Source organism: Triticum urartu, chromosome 7 (genome assembly GCF_003073215.2).
Source record: "Triticum urartu cultivar G1812 chromosome 7, Tu2.1, whole genome shotgun sequence".
Lineage (NCBI taxonomy): Eukaryota > Viridiplantae > Streptophyta > Magnoliopsida > Poales > Poaceae > Triticum > Triticum urartu.
Window position 1 is genome coordinate 74,011,506 of NC_053028.1, and position 18,272 is coordinate 74,029,777.

General features: G+C 49.6%; 2 protein-coding genes across 2 annotated transcripts; one reads left to right on the forward strand and one right to left on the reverse strand.

Moving 5' to 3' along the window:
* The first annotated feature begins 12,674 nt into the window (after nucleotides 1–12,674).
* Nucleotides 12,675–13,337, forward strand: LOC125520851 (histone H3.2). Its single transcript, XM_048685884.1, has one exon. It carries the CDS (start codon nucleotides 12,746–12,748, stop codon nucleotides 13,154–13,156), a length of 411 nt encoding a protein of 136 aa, XP_048541841.1. The 5' UTR covers nucleotides 12,675–12,745; the 3' UTR covers nucleotides 13,157–13,337.
* Nucleotides 13,338–15,311: 1,974 nt separating this feature from the next.
* LOC125523142 (DIMBOA UDP-glucosyltransferase BX8-like) lies at nucleotides 15,312–17,250 on the reverse strand. Its single transcript, XM_048688199.1, has 2 exons — nucleotides 16,533–17,250; nucleotides 15,312–16,389 (listed from the first exon to the last, which is right to left on the reverse strand). The coding sequence occupies exons 1-2, from the start codon at nucleotides 17,248–17,250 to the stop codon at nucleotides 15,500–15,502; spliced, it is 1,608 nt and encodes a 535-aa protein (XP_048544156.1). The 3' UTR covers nucleotides 15,312–15,499.
* Nucleotides 17,251–18,272: the final 1,022 nt, after the last annotated feature.

The following is an 18,272-nucleotide window of genomic DNA, read 5'->3' on the forward strand; positions in this document are numbered from 1 at the left end:
GAACGAAGTCTGTGAAGGTTTGGGAGTCTACCTTGAAGACTTACCAGAGTGATTGGGCGAGGACTATGTGACCTTAGCTCAAGGAGAATACGGTGAGGACTTGGTGTCCTGAGCTGCATGTTCAGGACTGGGTGTCCGGGACTGTGTGTCCTAAGGTTTAAATACCTAGCCGCTCCAACCAGACGTACAGTTGTCACAGCAACTGGAACTGGTCCAACACATCATTGTCTTCAACGAGTCACTGGTTTCATCTTCACTTCCTTTTACTTACTGATCACTCATTGTGAAGTCATTGCGTGTCTGTTCTATCTTTTGTCTTCACAACGTAAGTGTATGATCTGTTTGGTTTCATAGTATCTTCCTACATGATCCTAATTACACTTCAGCTATTTGTCACTGTGCTTTCACTCTGTTGATACTTGACCATGGCTTGCCTAGTGTAGTCTAACTTCCGCTGCATAGTAATAGGCATATCTCTACTGTTTGTCTTCATAACTTTCACGTTTTGAAGACTTTCATAAAAATCGTCTATTGACCCCCCCTCTAGTCGATATAACGCACTTTCAAGCGGGGGTAGTTCGCGTCGTTCCCGAACCCTAGAGAGCATTCCCCTCGCATTTCGGCACCATCCGCGCTCCGCGAGATAGAGAGAGGGAGGAGAAGCATGTAGAAGTGGAGGGCGAGCATACCTCCGACGGCGAGGAGCACCAGCGATTCCCCCGCGAGGAGAACCGCCCGCAAGCCGCCGCCAATCTAAGCACTCCGCCCGCCACGCCCCGTTCGGTGGAGAGGATGGCGAGGAGGAAGACGAAGACGGAATAGGGAGAGAGAGCACGTTGCGGCGAGGGATTTCAGGCGCAGATTTCGAAAACCGCCGCCCACGACCCCCACTACTCTCTCCTCTACCGCTTAAAGGTGGGCCTCCCACGTCCGGATGCGGACAAAACCGCCCACGACCGCGGTGCGTGACCAATCCAGACCAGGTGGCACCTGGCGGATCTGGGCGCGATCGCTCGCGCGATCGAACGGCCACGAGTCGTCCGCCCGACTCTATTAGTTGGTGGCCGGCCACTTTTTAGATTTTAGGGTAGTTGTTTCAGGGGAGTGGATGATGTGTCAGGTTTGGTCTCAGGTTGATTAGAGCTCTTCGTTGGTCCTTCCGTCTTACGGCTCCGTTGCAGTCCTGCACCAACCAACGCATGAACAAGAAACCATTCAGGACAATGAGCATGAGAAAATTGCACAAACCATTAAGTTGATTTTGCACAGAACACTTGATGAGTGCATCCCATTTGTAAGTGGACATGAGGTAATAAGACCTGCTAATATCCGCAATTTTAGTTAGCCGGAGCGGACTATCTTTGCATGTTTTTTATACCACGTTTTCAGTTAGAAGCAGGACTCACATATTAGAATAAGAAACAGATAGTGTACAAGAGAGTTTTTACGTCACCTTGATACTCCCTAAAGCATCTGCAGCGTATCCCTTTTAAAGAAAAGTCGTATACAATAAGTTGGTCCAAAAACATGCTCCAGCATACTTTTGATGATAAAAAAAAATCACATTGGCTGGCTAGCGGGCCGAGGCGCAACTTGCCACTTCACTTGGCTGGACATGCTAGCTTACCTGCTAGGTTTTTCAGAAAAAAAAAAGGTTGCATCACGAGTAAACTGGGGGAAAACAGAGTGTCGGTATACTGAAAACAAGGAAAAGAAGATACTCTGGTTTTTGTATATAAAATAATTTCATAAATTCGAAAAAAATAAAGAAAACTCATAGGAGCTTAAAAAAATGTTCATGAATTTGAAAAGTAGCTCGCGAATATAAAAAAAGTTCACAAATATCAAAAAAAAGTTCATGGATTTTAGACAGTTCGTCTATTTTAAAAAAAAAACATGAAATAGAAAACAAATTCATCAATTTAAGAAAAACAAAAATTTGAAAGAAAATCATTGACTTTTTTAAAAGAATATGGATTTTGAAAAAAATCATCAATTCTGAAAAAAGGTTCACAAAAAATGAAAAAGATCATCAATTTTTGAAAATCTTTCTGAATTTGAAAAAAAATCATCAATTTTGAAAAAAGATTAAAAAATGAAATAAAATCATGAATTTGAAAAAGATCATCAAATTTGAAAAAAGTTAATAAAAATGTTCATCGAATTAGAAAACAAGTTAATCATTTTTTAATATATTCAAAAAAATTGAAATTTTTCATCAATTTTAAAAAATGTTCACAAATTTAGAAAAATAAAGAAAACCCCGGTGAAAAACACACAAAAAAACTAACAGAAAGAATATGAGCCGGCCGGGGGTTTCGCCTTGTCAAATACCATAGCACCGCCATCACCGTCCACCGCGCCACCCCATTGTCAACGTGTGCCTCCCCTCGTCGCCGCCGCGCACAACCTCGGGCTCATTGCTTCGCCGCAGATATTGCCACCACGCGTGCCTCCCCGCTGCCCGACCACCTGCTCCGCCACTACCGGCCCGCCTCTCTGTGGTCCGAGGACGCTGTGGACTTCGGATCGGCGGGCTAGACACGGACTATAGGATGAACCATCACCTTGTTTTACTTGTTTGCAGGAGGAGGATAGCGTGGATCACATCCTCACACAATGTTCATATGCTAGAGAGGTGTGGGATCAGTGCTTCAAGGCTCTGCAGATTAACATCCAGGCTCCTACACATACGGGCATGTTCATAGATTAGTAGCTTGTTAAGAGAAAGAGTTTCACTGGACAAACTAAGCGTGGCTTTGACTCGTTTGTGATTGGCACATCTTGATCACTGTGGAAGCAACGGAATGTCAGGGTGTTCAACAGAGTTCACGAGTAGAGATCGCCACCACAACTCATTGAGCAGGTGCTTCTGGAGGTTCGAGATTGGAGGCTTGCTAGCTTGGGCGTTGGAGGATTATCCTTTTGTGAGAGAGTGACCTAGCTTGTTTAGCTGGTGTTGGTGTGGGGTGCTTGCCAATCGAGATGCTCACATCTCGATCTGACATCTTATGATTATACTTTCTGCTTTTTATAAAAATATGGTACGTTATTGACGTACTTTTGAAAAAAAAAGCAATAAGCATGACTTGATTCTCACAAAGCCGACGCTCCAGTCCAATAGCTACGAACAAACGGAGCAATTAGCAGCGATGCGTCGTTAGAGTTTGACGAGCATGGCTTGTGGCAAAAATTAGTTGTTAGCTTGGTTACGTGTGTCGCTTGATCGTCGTGCGTGCAGACAATCGAGTGGTTCAGAAAAGTGTACCAGTTTTGGAGGCTTGGGTGTAAGCTCTACTAGGTAGCATGGGTCATGACCACGACAGCCCATTGAAAACTAATGAAATGCAAGCGCAGCTAAATGCTCCGTCCGTAAACTCGCGATCAGGGCAGGGCAACCTTGTCATTAGATCAGAATCAAGGACCTCTGCAGCTACGGGATAGCGCCACTGGCCTGCCCTAGATCCTGTCATGTCCTCCAAGAACGGGCGTCGTTGTCAGTTTGGCACCAAGGACAATCACTAGTGGAGTACTAGTAGTTTCAGGGACGGACGGACGTGGAGGTGTCAGGGTTCTGGTCGCGGTTGATTAGAGCATCTACAGCTGGGTCTCTCGCACCCGTCTCAAATGTTCGGACAAGCCGTCCGGTCATTGTCTGGTCATAAAAAATCGATTTAATCGAACCTCTCAAACGTCCGGACTAACCGGCACCCCTCATATTCAACCCAAATATAGAGCGGATATGAGACGATCCGGGCACGTCCGGGCGCGTCCGTCTGACAGTTCCGGTCCACCACGGACCCCACAAAAAAACCCAATCCGGACGGCGAGCTCAAACCCTAGCTCACTCTCTCCCTCTCTCGCTCCGTCCGTCCACTCATCTCCCTCTCCGGTTCTGGTCCCATCCACCACCATGAGCAGCTTCGGCAGCAACTCCGACTCAGAGCTCGACTACGAGGAGGAGATGGCCCTCCGCATTGCGCTGTAGCGGTCCTAGGTCAAGACCGGCGGCAGCTCCGGATCTGGAGCGTTGCCGCACCTCCCGCACCGGCGCAGCGCGGACGCCAGAGCTAGACCCTCCCGACTCGCGCGCAGCGACGCCCCGTTAGTACAGTCCGCGTCGGCTCCTTCCCTTACTGTCCACTCCCGCAGGCGGCCAACGCTGGGTGCTTCTGCCCGCGCCTCCGGCTCGCAGGCGCACTCCAGAGACGGAGGCGCGCGCGAGAGGCAGCGTGCATGGCAGAGGGAGGCGGCGGAGCAGTGTGCGCGCCGCCGCCTCGGGACGGAGCCGGGCGCCGGCCAGGACGCCGCGTCTCCTCGCCTGGGTGTACCGTCGCTCCCTCGGGACGGCGAGACGGACGCTAGCCGCCTCCGACAGAAGAACGCCAAGGCGCTCCGGCGAAGGAGGCAGCGGCGGAGAAGACTCGGGTGGCAAGGCTGAAGCGGGAGCAGGACAGGACGGATGAAGAGGCTCATCGTCGTCTCCGACTCCGACTCCAATGGCGGCGACAATTGCACCTCGTCGTCCGACTCCAATGGTGGACGCATACAGCTGCGCCGGCGACCGGAAGGGCAAAGGCCCGGCGAGGAAGTGGTGATTCCGGCCCCCCTCCTCCTTAATGTTTATATCGTTTTAGTTGTAGAAATTTATAAACTTGTCCGTGGACGAACTATGATCTTTTGGATGTGATGAAGTATGTTTATCTGTTTAAAGCCTATCTTGTATTCCTTTGCAGCTTGATTTTAGGATAGGTCAACGTGTTCATAGATAGTATGGATATAAGACGTCGGATATGAGATACGCCGATACAGAATGGTAAATATGAGGGGTAAAATGGAGCGTGGATCGTCAGGACTGACGACGAGGCATGACTTGATCCTGACAGTGCACCGCTCGGGTCCATCAGCAGCGACGCCGACGCGTGTCACTGTCACGCTAGCTCAGCGCCATAGACTTCTTCTTCTTTTTTTCTTTGAGCTGCAGCGTCGTAGACTTACAGGCTTACAGCAACGCTACGTCGCTTGTAGAGAAAAGAAATTCATCATATTTATCGGGCCGCGTCCGTGCACGGGTGTCATACTGACATACTACTAATACATAACATATTCCTTCTTTTGTTAATGATCTAAATACTTTTATATTTCTTCACAGAAGGAGTACAAAATAGCGGTTGAAAAGGGTTCGATAGAATGTGCCTAGCTTGGAATCTTGTTGCCGACCGGATGTTGTCCGACGCACGTTACGTACTGGCGAAATACGTTTGTGTAGGAACCGTGGTCGACCCAGAGCATCTGTAAGCCTTTTCTTTTCCTTCCGAAGAGCAGGACCCTTCTTCTCTATACGAGGCAGGCAGAGTAGCTGCGCGCGCGCGTCGTCGCCGGGTGGAGGAGGGCGGCTGGTGCCACCAGCAGTCCGGCTCAAGGAGCCTCTCCTCGCGAGCAGAGGGATGGATGCCGCCAGGTGAACTGGCCAAAGAACCTCGTGCAGCACTACAACTGGGCAAACTAGACAAAGATTCGGCTAAAGTTCGACGAACATGACATTACATAAGAAAGTTTAGTAAAAAAAAACGACCGCACTACAACTACGGGCCCAAGAATGCGCTGAGCGCCGCGAAGTCGCCGACGTTGCCGCCATCCCCGTCGTTGTCCTCGTCGTCCTTCTCCTCCTTGACGCGGCCGCCCCTGCTGGACCCCTGCCCGGCATCGCCCTGGCGGACCGCCGGCGGCGGCGCGTCGTTGTCGAGGACGACGACGCCTCCCTCGTCGTGGCCACGGCACCGATCAGCGAACTGCTCGTAGGCGTGGCACTGGCGCTCCAGCTCCGTCTGCGCCCAGTCTTCGCGCGCCCACTTCAAGGCCGCCGCGTCGTCAAGCTCCTCCTTCACGCCGCCGGCGAGCCCTGACTCCGTCTTCGGTTTGACGTAGCGGGGAGGACCCGAGGAGGAGGCGCGCCAGCCGCCCTCGTTGATGACGATGTCGGCGCTGTGGGTGCGTCGGCCGAGCGATGTCTTCACTGCGGGCTCGGTTTTGACGCCGAACACCGCTGGCGAGCCGGAGGAGTGGGAAGAGGAGCGGGAGGAGGAGTGGGAGGACGAGGACGAGGAGGAGTTGAACCTCCTGGGCATCCACTGCCCGGCGGGGGATCGGGGCGGCGACCGCGGCAGGGTATGTCAGCGGCGGGTCGTTACCGCCCTCGAGGTGCTGGAGAACCTCGTGCAGCGTGCGACCGGGGGCGCCCCACCACAGGCGGCGTCCCTCGCTGTTCTTGACGACCCCACCACCGGCGCCCTGTTGGTGGAGGCCAGTCGCCGCTCTTGCCGGTGCTGGAAGTACGCCGCCCACGCCTCGTGGTTGTTGGCGGCGTACTGTGGGAGGGCGTGCTGCTCCTCCGTCAGCAACGCCCACACGCGGCCGACCTCATCGTCGAAGTAGTCGGCGCATGCATTGAAGCCGGGCATCGGGGGAATGGGGACGCCACCGGCGCTGATCCTCCACCCGCCCTGCGCGCATGTCGGGAGGCGTCGGGATGTTCGCCTCGAAGAGAAGATACGCCTCCCACCCATGCAGCGAGCGACGGCCGAAACCGTTGGCCGCCGCCGCGTTGCCGGGAAATCGCCCGCCCATCGTCGATGCTGGGCTTGGGGAGAGAGGGGAGGATCGCTGGCGGCAAGTGTGCACAGGGAGAGAAAGGTAGAGCACGGCGGGGTGTGGCCAGAGGTGAGGGGGGCGTCGTTTTTATAGCGGGGCACCGTGTCTGCGCGTGGCGGGAGAGGGGGCGTCGCCGCGCCGCCCGTGAGGAATCAATGGAAGGCTGATCGGCGGCTGCCTTGGCATTGATTCCCAGCAGAAAACTGAGGTGTTGTGAGGACAACGAGGCGAGTGTCACTGACGCGGCGGGCCCGCGGTTAGTTCGCGTTAAAATCGCTCGCCCGGGAGCGCTCCTAGGCGCCCCAGCGCGACGGGTTCGACCTGGGTCCGCCGGCCTTAATTTGGGCCTAACCCAACGAAAAACGGCCAATTTTCACCCGTCAGCGCTAAAAAATCGCCTGAGAAGTGGCATGTTGGGGGCGCGGCTGGAGATGCTTTTACAGGCCAAAGAGGCATCCATCTGGTAATGCTTATGTTTTTTCAGGCGCAAACAATGTATTTTGTAGATTTTTTTTTGAACACGGTATAGACGCAAGCGCTCATATATACAAGCATACACTCAGTCTTATAAACGCACGCACGCACATCCATGTATTTTGTAGATACTAGGACATATGCCCGTGCATTGGACCGGGAAGGATAAATTGGCGTGCATCTGCAAGCACAACACCTTGTGCTTCGGTACGAAGAAAACACTAATTGCCCGATCGTTCAAAACGCCCACCCACGCGGTACGATATCCAGACGATGCCACTGCCGGCAGACAGGCGCACGAACCGAGGTTTAGAAAAATCGTGACGGTCATGTTATACTCTCTTTGCAAGGTATTATTAGACTGGTGGACCACTTGGTCTCAGCTGCACAATAATCACAAAATGAGTTTTGATGCCGATGGTAAGGACATCTCCAATGCGAGGTAATACATATTTTGCCCTTATGTAGTTTTGGAAGGTAACGCACACGTTCGAACCGAAATGCTTCAGATATTTTTAGGACTCTCATGCTATCCCTTATTTGTTCGCTCGGCTTGCGGTTAGACCATGTTTTCTGTTCTCGGTATTTCGTTGTAAACCCACATTACCCAAAAAAATAAGGACTATGTGTTAGAGGACCTCTTAGGAAAAATAGTTTTTTTGGCAATCCAAGTTTAAATGCTCTAATGTTTGCAGCCCTGAAATCCTGGAATGCATCCTTTTCATATAAGTGTCTTGCAACATGCACACATCCTCATATAGATCCTCCCATTAATAGCCCACAATTCCTTTTTGCAATGCATGTAGACGTCATATGCATCTCATTCCTTTTAATCATACAATTCCTTCCATCCTTTCATGTATGGCAATATCCTTGCATCCCATAAATAATCCTTAAATCCATCCTTCCTTTCATAGCCCGAAATTCCTTTTTTTTTACAATGCACGTATGCAACGTCATGCACCTCATTTTCCTTTTAATTATCCGTTTCGACTGTCTAATCCCATACCTCATCTTAGGGCTTGTTAATTGCCCACATACCGACGTATATAAATTGGTGCGTTCTGATATACTATAGCGAGGTGGGACTATTAATTCAGAAAAGAACATTATAACACAAAGGAAAAGCTAGCTTGCTGATTGCCTTCTTAGAAAGGACGAAAAGGTTGTGAGTTCGATACCTTGACGGCGCAATAATTTTTGCCTAAGCCCACTCTCCTATTGCCGGGCTGCCACTTCAGCTCGGCCCGAGGCCCACGAGAGGAGGGAGATTTAGGAACGGAACAACCTAAAAGCTGGGTCTCAGAACAGAATTTGTACCTCATATCGAAATATTCTAGTCTTTTTGTTAACGTGAACTCTTTTTTTTTGCGCAGATTGTTAACGTGAACTCTTGGCGTGTTGGTATGGCATGTGTCATCTCATGTTTTGGTTGGGGGTTCGATTCCATGACCTTTTCTTTTTCTACCGGAACGAAACCTTTTATCTCTTGGCCACTTAAAAATAGTCAATTGTAAAAAAAAACAGAGACCTTTAGTACCACCTTGAATATGTCTTAAATTCAAACTGAAAGCGTAAAATCACGGAAAGAAGCGTATTGTGACAGTGAATCCGACAAAGTCAATCCATGCTTTATTATTAGGGAGATATATATGTGTTCCAGAACATTCTTGCATGTTTCTTGGCTCAAAACATTTAGCCAAGATAGCCCATTATGTCCCATTTGGGTCAAACTAACTTTTGAGCTTTGCCGCCTTGTCCGCTTGTATCAGACTCCTTCCCATCCCTCAAAATAAAATAAAATCAGACTCCTTCCTCTTTTTTCTTTTCAGTATACTTGTTATAAAATTAGAAGGCGCTATCCTTGGTCAGATAATATAGTACATTTTTCTCTATTTGGAACTACATGTTTTTGCTTGCCTTTTCCAACTCTCCTTTAATGTAGCTCGTGTCCAAACTTTATTCCTATGCAATTATGCATGCCCGCCGTTTCTACGAACATATTTTTCGAGAAATAGAGCTCTACAAAGATTGCATTGCATTTTAGTATATGTGAAGAATAAAAATATGGAAAATTAGATGACATCTAATTTAGGCACCATTGCGGAATCATAACAGTTTTCAGAGCACTTGAGTGTGAATATCAAAGCAGGTTGTATCATAAGAAGAGTGAACTGGACTGTATTTGAAGCTCCTAGATGATAAGTAAAAAAAAAGAGGTAATTACACCAGTGGTATCTCAACTTGCCGCCAATGTTCACTTTGGTGCATAAAGGTGAAAAATACACCGAACTGGTGCTACAACTTGGCTATTTGGTTCAAATACGGTTCAATTCACGTTTTCATACATCCGGGCTGCTGACTAGGATGACAGCGTGTCTGCGGGACCCGTTGTCAGCCACTGCAAGCACGCACAGGGGCGTGTGGCTGGAATGTTATGAAAAAACCTTTCATGTTTTTGTTTTTGCACAGAAGCCCCTGAGCCGGTGGGATACAACACCAATGCTTTGGCCCAGCCCCCAAATCCCTAACCCCGTTCCCCTTTCAGCCGCAACAGCATAAGTAAACGGCGGCGGGGAGCCCTGGAGCTGGTCGTCGGCGGCGAGCCTTCGAGCTTGTCGGCAGCGGCGAGCCCTTGACCTGGTCGGCAGCGGCGAGCCCCTAGAGATGGACTGCGGCTGCGAGCCCTAGAGATGGATGGTGGCGGCGATCCCTAGAGCTGGACGGCGGCTGCGATCCCCTAGAGCCGAGGTTAGTGACGCCGACCACCTCTCTCATCCCTTCTGTCACCCATATTTGACTCCCTCTCTCCCATGTTTCATTTGTTGTCCATGTACAGATGGGTGGCACCGGCGTACCGCGAATGGTCGACGTCGGGCGAAGATGGAGGAAGACGATGAGCAATGGGTGAAGATTCTTCTTTCTATATTGGGGCAAAAATCAGGTATTCAATTCGTATCCCCTCTCTAGTACTCTGGTTCATAAAAAATGGGTCGTTTCGATGATTGCGATTGGAACATAGGACCATGAGCTGCCGGGTGTGCTCGGTTGCATGGCACAACAATAGCTAGACGTGCATTTCAGTGGGCTAGATCCCAAGGGCGACTTGTGTGGGCACAGGAATGCGCGTGCTCGATGATTTTTGGTGTGGTAGTACTCCCTCCGTCTAAGTGTGTAAGTCACCTTACGAAAATCAAATAGTCCCAAAACACATAGGCGTGGTGCATTAACTCTCACGTTGTTTTTTGTTTTTTGACAGAAATAAAGGAAACAACCAATAAGAGATGTGAGGCGTGTATGCTTTTAATGACTTGAGACTACCAAACATGACATGCAGTGGTCAGTTCGTTGCATGCAATAGTATTAATTAGCAAATAAACATTAAGTTCTCTCGTTTTTCTCTCCACCTTGGTTGCGGTGCACAACTTAAGATGACTTATTCATCTAGACGGAGGAAGTATGAGGTATAAGCAAGTGTTAATTCTGGAGGTCCTCTTAATTATGTGATTTGTACATAATGCGAGTACATCACATCAATTATAATTGGAGCCTCTTATTACTATGTGAATTGTTGATTAACAGGATGAGAAGAAGCTGACGGACAAAGATGGTGATATAGAAGCTCTGAAGGAGAAGCAGAGAATGGAGAAGAGATCAGTTGCTGTACAGAGATAAAGGATGAGAATGTTTGTCGTATTGTATTTTGTTTTAGTCACAGTAATGTTTGGAATGGCTGGCGGGTCCTAATGTATTTTGTATAAATGTATTTTGGTTTAGTCGAGACAAAACTCAATGAGATGTACTACTGAATTGCTTGGTCTGTGTACTGACTGGAAATAGCAATTTGAGATGTTTTGTTTCCTGTACTGGAATAATATAATCACAAACTGAGATGTTTAGAGATGTTTAGCTAACACGATATTTTCATTTTGACATGATTGTAAAACATGATGCATCTCAAACACAATACATCTTGTAGCAAACCGAACTGAGAGTATATAGCAAAAATTGAGAAATTAATACAAATGAAAGCAATGTTGACAACAAACATGATTTGAATCGAATAATTCATGTGCGTTCAGATATGCATGATAATTAACTGTAACTTTGACAGTAGTACATGATAATTAACTTCACAGCAGCACTAAATATTATTGCCAAATCTTGGCATGCACATTGTGAAGAGATACAAATTTTGACAGCAACAATGATATTCGGTACCAAATTTTCGATAGCAACACTATGAACAAGTCTGGTACATAACATTGCAACCAAATACTTAAAATTTAAAGTACGTAACATTACATTCGAAATGTTCGTTACAGTAATAAGAAAATAAGAATAGGTCCTGTAATCAAAATAGGCCTCTAAGCAAAAGATCAAGTTCATTATTGCATTTTCAACAAGTTCAGACATGAAATTGTGTATCAAATTTCCCATCTACATGGAGAGGAAGTCATCAGGCCATTCATCCCCTTGTGGTGCATTTTGTGTGATGGGCTCCTCCTCTGCTCCCACATGTGAGTTATCTGCATTTGCTCCTAACATCAAGTTCCATAGTCCAGCCTCTGGTTCTGTCCTTCCTCCATTGTCGTATACTCTTCCAGCACCTCTTGCACCTCCTGTAGCATTGCCTCTCCCGGCTCCTCTCCCACCTCCTGTAGAATTTCCTCTCCCATTTCCTGATCCACCTCTTCCTGTAACTTGTCTCTTCCTAACTCTTGCATTTCAATTTACCTGATGTTGCGATCTTCTCCGAGCTAGGGAAGGTTGGTCGTGCAGGGGTAGTCGCTAAAAATTCTGATGGCCAATCTGTTGTTGTCCGCCGAGAAGCGACCAATGGAAGGCTTGTACCTGAGTTGGCCGAGGCCTTGGCTCTTCGGCGATCTGTTTATCTTGCATGGGAGGAAGGATGTGACTCGGTGATCTTCGCCTCCGACTGTCCATCCCTGGTGCAGAGGGTCAATTCTTCTGTCCCTGTCCGTTTGCTGGTGGGCTTAGTGGTATTGGACATCAAATATGGCGTGTCGAGCATCTCTTCTGTGTTGTTCAAGCACATTTGTCCGCAGTCTAATGTTTTAGCTCATTATTTAGCCAAGTCTTGTATGGACTCTAATGGTTTTTGTGTTTTTCATTCTACTCCGGTTTGCATCCGGAATACTCTATGTAACTACGTTGCTTGATTAATAAAGTGTTGACGTTTTCTCAAAAAAAAACCACCAAAAAAATACGGGCAAATATGCATTTTGATCTACTAGCAGCAGTACGTTCGAAATGGCAGAAAAGAAAAAGGAAGCTCGTTCACCAGTGTGCCAAAACGGAGCTCATCCACAAGTCCGCGGCATCGCTCACAGAGCACGCGGATCGCGATCCGCGTGACGCAGCAACTCCAAATCGCCGCCCTCCATTTGGCTTCGATCCAACGGCGCCCATCCCACCCTCCTCCTCCCAGCCCGCCAGGCCGAAATCCGGAGCCCCAAATTACCGCGCGCGACGGCGCGAAGCGCCAAACCCATCCTCGTTCGATCCCCTTTAAAACCCACCTCCATTCTTCCCCAATTCCACCACCGCCAAGTGAAATCCCAATCTCCAAAGCCAGATCCGCAGCCCCTCCATCCCAATGGCCCGCACGAAGCAGACGGCGCGCAAGTCCACCGGCGGCAAGGCGCCGCGGAAGCAGCTCGCCACCAAGGCGGCCCGCAAGTCGGCGCCGGCGACCGGCGGCGTGAAGAAGCCCCACCGCTTCAGGCCGGGAACCGTCGCCCTCCGGGAGATCCGCAAGTACCAGAAGAGCACGGAGCTGCTCATCCGCAAGCTCCCCTTCCAGCGCCTCGTCCGTGAGATCGCGCAGGACTTCAAGACCGACCTCCGCTTCCAGTCCTCCGCCGTCTCCGCGCTCCAGGAGGCCGCCGAGGCCTACCTCGTCGGGCTCTTCGAGGACACCAACCTGTGCGCCATCCACGCCAAGCGCGTCACCATTATGCCCAAGGACATCCAGCTCGCCCGCCGCATCCGAGGGGAGCGCGCCTAGGTTCGTCTTGGTCGCCGGTAATACTGGCCAGTTGTTCTTGTCCTGTGATCCGGGTGTGTGTCCGGTGCTTCTGTTTGTTTGTGTTGATATGATGTGTCGTCTGGTCCTATGTATCTCGATGCTCGAATGAAATCGCAATGGCAACGGAAAGATCAGTTATTGATCTGATGCAATTTTTTTACTGCAGTGTCAATGTTTGATTATAAATTGCTCCGTGATTCTGCAATGCGGTGCTCTGTTATTTTTGTTTTGTCGCTGTGTGATTCAGTTTTATTGCGCCTGTTTTTTTTGCACGTTTCTACAGGCATCAGGTGAATTCAATTGAGCCTGTGGCTCTGTTCGATGTGATTCTGAACTTGGCTGGGCTGAATTAGCTGAAGCTGAATCCCGCATCACATCAACATATCGCCACTTGACCTTCATCTCCATTTCAGACAAAATAACTGTTGTGCTCTGTTGAAAATTTGCAATGGATGTCATCTACTTTATCTCCATTTCTCAGATCTTATTAATTAAATTCTGTGAATTGATGTTATGTTTGCTGAATGATATCCTTCTGGGGATGATTCTCGTGCTGTTTTTTCTGGTTGAGATTGTTCATGTCTTCATGATGATTCTTGTGGATCAGAAGCTTGCGGTTGACAATTACAGTAGATACTACAGTTATTTTGTCTGATCCTTTCAGTACTATCCATTTAATCTAACAAGTTTACAGCATGCAGTTTCTACAAGCTGATTGCTTGTTGTACAAAAGAAAAAGAAAAAAAATTTAAGGCTATTGTTTAAGGCCATTATTTTCTGTATCATCCTACACCGCTGTTAACTGACAGAATGCACAATTTGGTGTCAGAAGCACTCTCTCCAAATAAACTCGTGCTGTGATCAGCCTATGAGAGTATGAGACTATGTCTCAAAATTTTCTTGAAAGATTAAAAGTGGTTATGAGTACAAGCCACTCATCACTGCAGTTGCTATGATATTGTTTGCAGCTTCTGCGGCATGAATCCCATCCCGGCTCATGTAGTTCTGCGGGTCTCTGCAGGCCGTCGCGCTTGCAATGTCGCCGTTTACAAACTTGCTGGCACACATTTGGGTTAAAATTGTGAGCTCTGTTACTGTATCCGGAGCAAGCCTTGGTGTAATGCGGAAGCTACACGAGGAAGGCCAACCAGTTTCAGTAGTACGAGTACTGAGTACTGTGCTTGACATTTGTATTTTCAGATATGGATATGAACCAAAACGACCGATGTACTCATTGGATGGCAGACATGATTCTAGAGGGAGATTACCATGAGCTTCTGGATGCCTTAACATCTCAAGCATTGATCATTGGGCTCTGTTAATTATTTTGGCCATTTCATCAAGTTACAATAACCATCATATGTACTACCCCCAGTTACCTGTATTGTCCCCTATATATATGTGTCTGGCAACTGAAGGAAGAGTTTGCCTGGAAGTCTATCGTGTACAGAAAGCTGCTTGAAACACCACGTCTACCCGGTCAGAGAATGGTGGAATGGAAACCTTCAGCTCCGTCTTGACTCGCCCAAGGCGCTTGCCTCTCTTATGATGCTCATCTCTTGGGAGGTTTGGTCGGAGCGCAATGCTAGAGTCTTCCGCAACTCGGCGGCCCCTTTCATGGTCATCATCAACAAAATCAAACAGGAGGTGTTACTTTGGGCTATGGCTGGAGCGAGACATTTGGGTGTTGTAGTGCCGCGAGAGTAGGCCTCTTATTTGCCGCTTTGCGGTTTCTGTCTAAAACTTTTTTCCCTTTAGCAATGAAATGGTAAGTCTTTTGCCTTGTTTCAAAAAAAAAAAAGCTGCTTGAAACATGAGGTGAGTTTTATAGTCTCCTGTACAGCAAACAAAATCCATCTTGGTCTCAACTGTAAAATTCACGAAATTCAGACAATGTTGGTAGTGTCATTCTGTCAGGAGATTTTTTTTTCACCACAGGTGCGGACCGATCCGATCGCTGTGTTGCCTAACTCCTTCATCTGTCGGAGCTGGATGGCGAGGGAGAGGGGGCTGATCCCGGCGACGAACAGCGACACGTCGAGCGTCAGCGCCGTCAAGCCAGCGTGGCAAAGTTCATGTGCATCGCGTGAAGCATTACGAAATCAAGCGTGGGTTCAGCTTCAGTCACCACCACTCACAAAGGAACCAATGTTCTTCATTTGACACAATCATTTAACATTTTCATCATCCTTGTTACATATTGCTCCGGGCTTGTGCTTCAGAAATTTCTACTAGTTGTACATCAGAGTGCCATCGAATCAATAAGTTTCCTTTATTCGACATGAGAGAAACCAAATCATATAGATATATGGAATTATTCAGTCAGAATGACTTGATGAGAGCGACCAAATCGCTGAGATGCGTGTGGGACGACCCACGCTCGCCGATGCCATCCTCCGCGGCCATCTTCAGCGCCTTCATCCTCTCCCCGATCTCCCGCCCCTCCCCGCTCTCCATCATCCTCCCAATGGCGGCCTTGATGCTCCCTCTCTCCAGCCGGTGCGAGCCGTCGACCTCCACGCCCACCCTCCACACGTCGGCCACGTACCTGGCGTTGCCGTACTGGTCGCCGTGCAGCGGGTGGCAGATCATCGGCACGCCCTCCGCTATCGCCTCCACCGTCGAGTTCCAGCCGCTGTGCGTGAAGAAGGCGCCCACCGCCGGGTGCGCCAGCACCTCCTCCTGCGGCGCCCAGCTCACGATCACGCCGCGCCCGCGCAGCTCCTCCCCGAGCCCGTCGGGCAGCTCGCCGGACTCGAACCCGCGGATGAGCTTGGGCCGCACGACCCACACGAACGGCCGCTTGCTCAGCGCCAGCCCCCACGCCAGCTCCACGAACTCGTGCGGGTCCATGGCGGCCAGGCTCCCGAAGCTCACGTACAGCACGCTGCCGGGCTCCTGCGTGTCGAGCCAGCCGAGGCATCCGCGGTCCGCCTGCGTCTCGCCCAGGCTGCTGGACTTGGCCGACGGCGCCAGCTTGTGGAGAGGCGCGACGGCGAACACCGGGACGGAGAGGTCCTCGCGGATCCGCTCCAGGTTGGCGGCCTCGATGGCGCCCAGGGTGTTGATTACGAGGCCCGAGGACTGGCGCGCCCCGGCGACGGTGTGCCGGAGCAGCTCCGCGAAGTCCTCCAGCTTGCTCGTGTCGTGCCGCAGCAGATCCTTCACAAGGTACGGCGGCAGCTCCTCCACCGGATCGTCCTTGCGCGCATCTGCACAGATCCATCCACATCGAGCGAACGGTCTCAGCTCGTGATGCATTCCCAGCTTGACCGATAATGAATCCAATAATGTGTTTGCTGATCGATCTAAAAAAATGGCGAATGAATGAAGGGGAATCAAGCGAAGGCATCACCTTGCACGGGCAAGTAGGCCTTGTCAATCAAGGTCTGGTACGCCATGTAGACGCGGAAGATGGCGGCGCTGGCGGTCATGATCCCCAGCGCCGGCACGCCGAGCTCCCTGGCCACGGCCTGCGCCGAGTACCACACGACGTCGGTGATGACGCAGAGGACGCCGCCGTCCTCCGCCTCCTCCTCGGCGAGCAGCGCGGCCAGCCGGTCCCTGAAGGGGGCCTCGGCGGCGTCGTTCATGGCCATGCCCATCCTAGCGATGTCCTCGGACGCCGCCAGCTCCGGGGGCACCTCCACGGGGAGGGACACGAAGCGGTAGTCCGCGGGGTAGTCGGCCGGGTCCGGCACCCGCTGCTCGGTGTGGAACACGGTGACCGCGAGGCCGCGCGCGTGCAGCGCGCCCGCGAGGCGGAGCACCGGGTTGAAGTGGCCGAGGAACGGGAACGGGAAGAACACCACGCGGCGGCGGCCCGCTCCGGCCATGGCTGCCGTCGACGTCGTCGTCTCTAGCTCTCTCTCTCTACGTGCAGCGGGCGGAAGGCTCGCTCTGAGACCGATGAAACAGCCAGAAATGGAGGAGAAGACTTTATTGTCGCTCGCCGGGAGTGCGGACGCGCGACGAGACCGCGCGAGCTGGCGCTGTCCCTGTCGGCCGGTGAGGCTGCGCGGGGCGTGGGGCGCTACCCTATCCATCGCCATCGCCATGTGGGCTACCATCATGGGGCGGCATGATCATTGGGTCACGGAATCTCACGCTTGCCACGAGATGAATTAAGATGATTATCTCATGCTTACCCGAGTTGGATTGATAAGATTGATACCGGAGTTTAGTATAGCAGTCATTGTACTTTTTTATAAAGGACATTTTTATTAACTCAGATGTGTATAAAACATGACGAGCACGTCTGGGCTCTACATAACTAATAAGATGCACACAGCTAAACAAAGCAGTTTGATAAAAAAAAAACTGACATATCGGCAATGGTAGAGTTGTATAAGACCAACGCTATGGCCCGGTTTGGTTCATAAGTTCTAGGACTTTTTTTAGTCCCAACTTATAAGTCATAAGTCCCTAAAAAGTCCTTATCTGTTTGGTTCCTGGGACTTATAAGTCTCTGTAAGACTATATTACAACTATAAGTCTCTCCTTAAAAGTCTTATTTCATAAGTCCCAAATGCCCACTTTAAGTCCCTGTAAGTCCCTCCTGTTTGGTTTAGATGGGACTTATTGGGACTTTTTTAAGTCCCTAAACTAATAAGTCACTGGAAACAAACACCATCTATGTCTATATCGAAAGAGTTGGCGGTCCGATCCAGAATTCTGTTGCCAACCCTGACGGGTGAAAACCACCGAGGCCACTCGCTCGAGCTGCATACACACCGCTTTAAGCAACGTTTGATATTCCGTTCTAGTAAGTGTAGACCATGTATGAAACGAGTGTGTACAATGAAAAATAACGTATAAAGGGAAAGTGTTTTCGCCATTGAAGGCCAGATCATACAGTTCTTGTACTTGTACGGCTGACTTCGCTTACTTAAAAAAAATCACTCCTTCCATACCAAAATATAAGACATTTTGTACTTGAATTTGAACTGCACAAACATTTTGCATTTCAATGCGGAGATAGTATTTCATTTCGATCTATCACTTTGTTCTGATGTTAAAGCCCTCCATACTTAGGCTTTATCGTCCCTCCATTTTTCAGTTTATTCAAATCGATTTTTACATACAAGAACCGCCT

Bases quoted from the DNA above. Each gene is read 5' to 3' on its own strand.
- LOC125520851 (XM_048685884.1), top strand. From the start codon at position 12,746: ATGGCCCGCACGAAGCAGACGGCGCGCAAGTCCACCGGCGGCAAGGCG.
- LOC125523142 (XM_048688199.1), bottom strand. From the start codon at position 17,250: ATGATGGTAGCCCACATGGCGATGGCGATGGATAGGGTAGCGCCCCAC. The intron at 16,390-16,532 runs GTGATGCCTTCG...GGATCTGTGCAG, and splicing joins GGCCTACTTGCCCGTGCAAG to ATGCGCGCAAGGACGATCCG.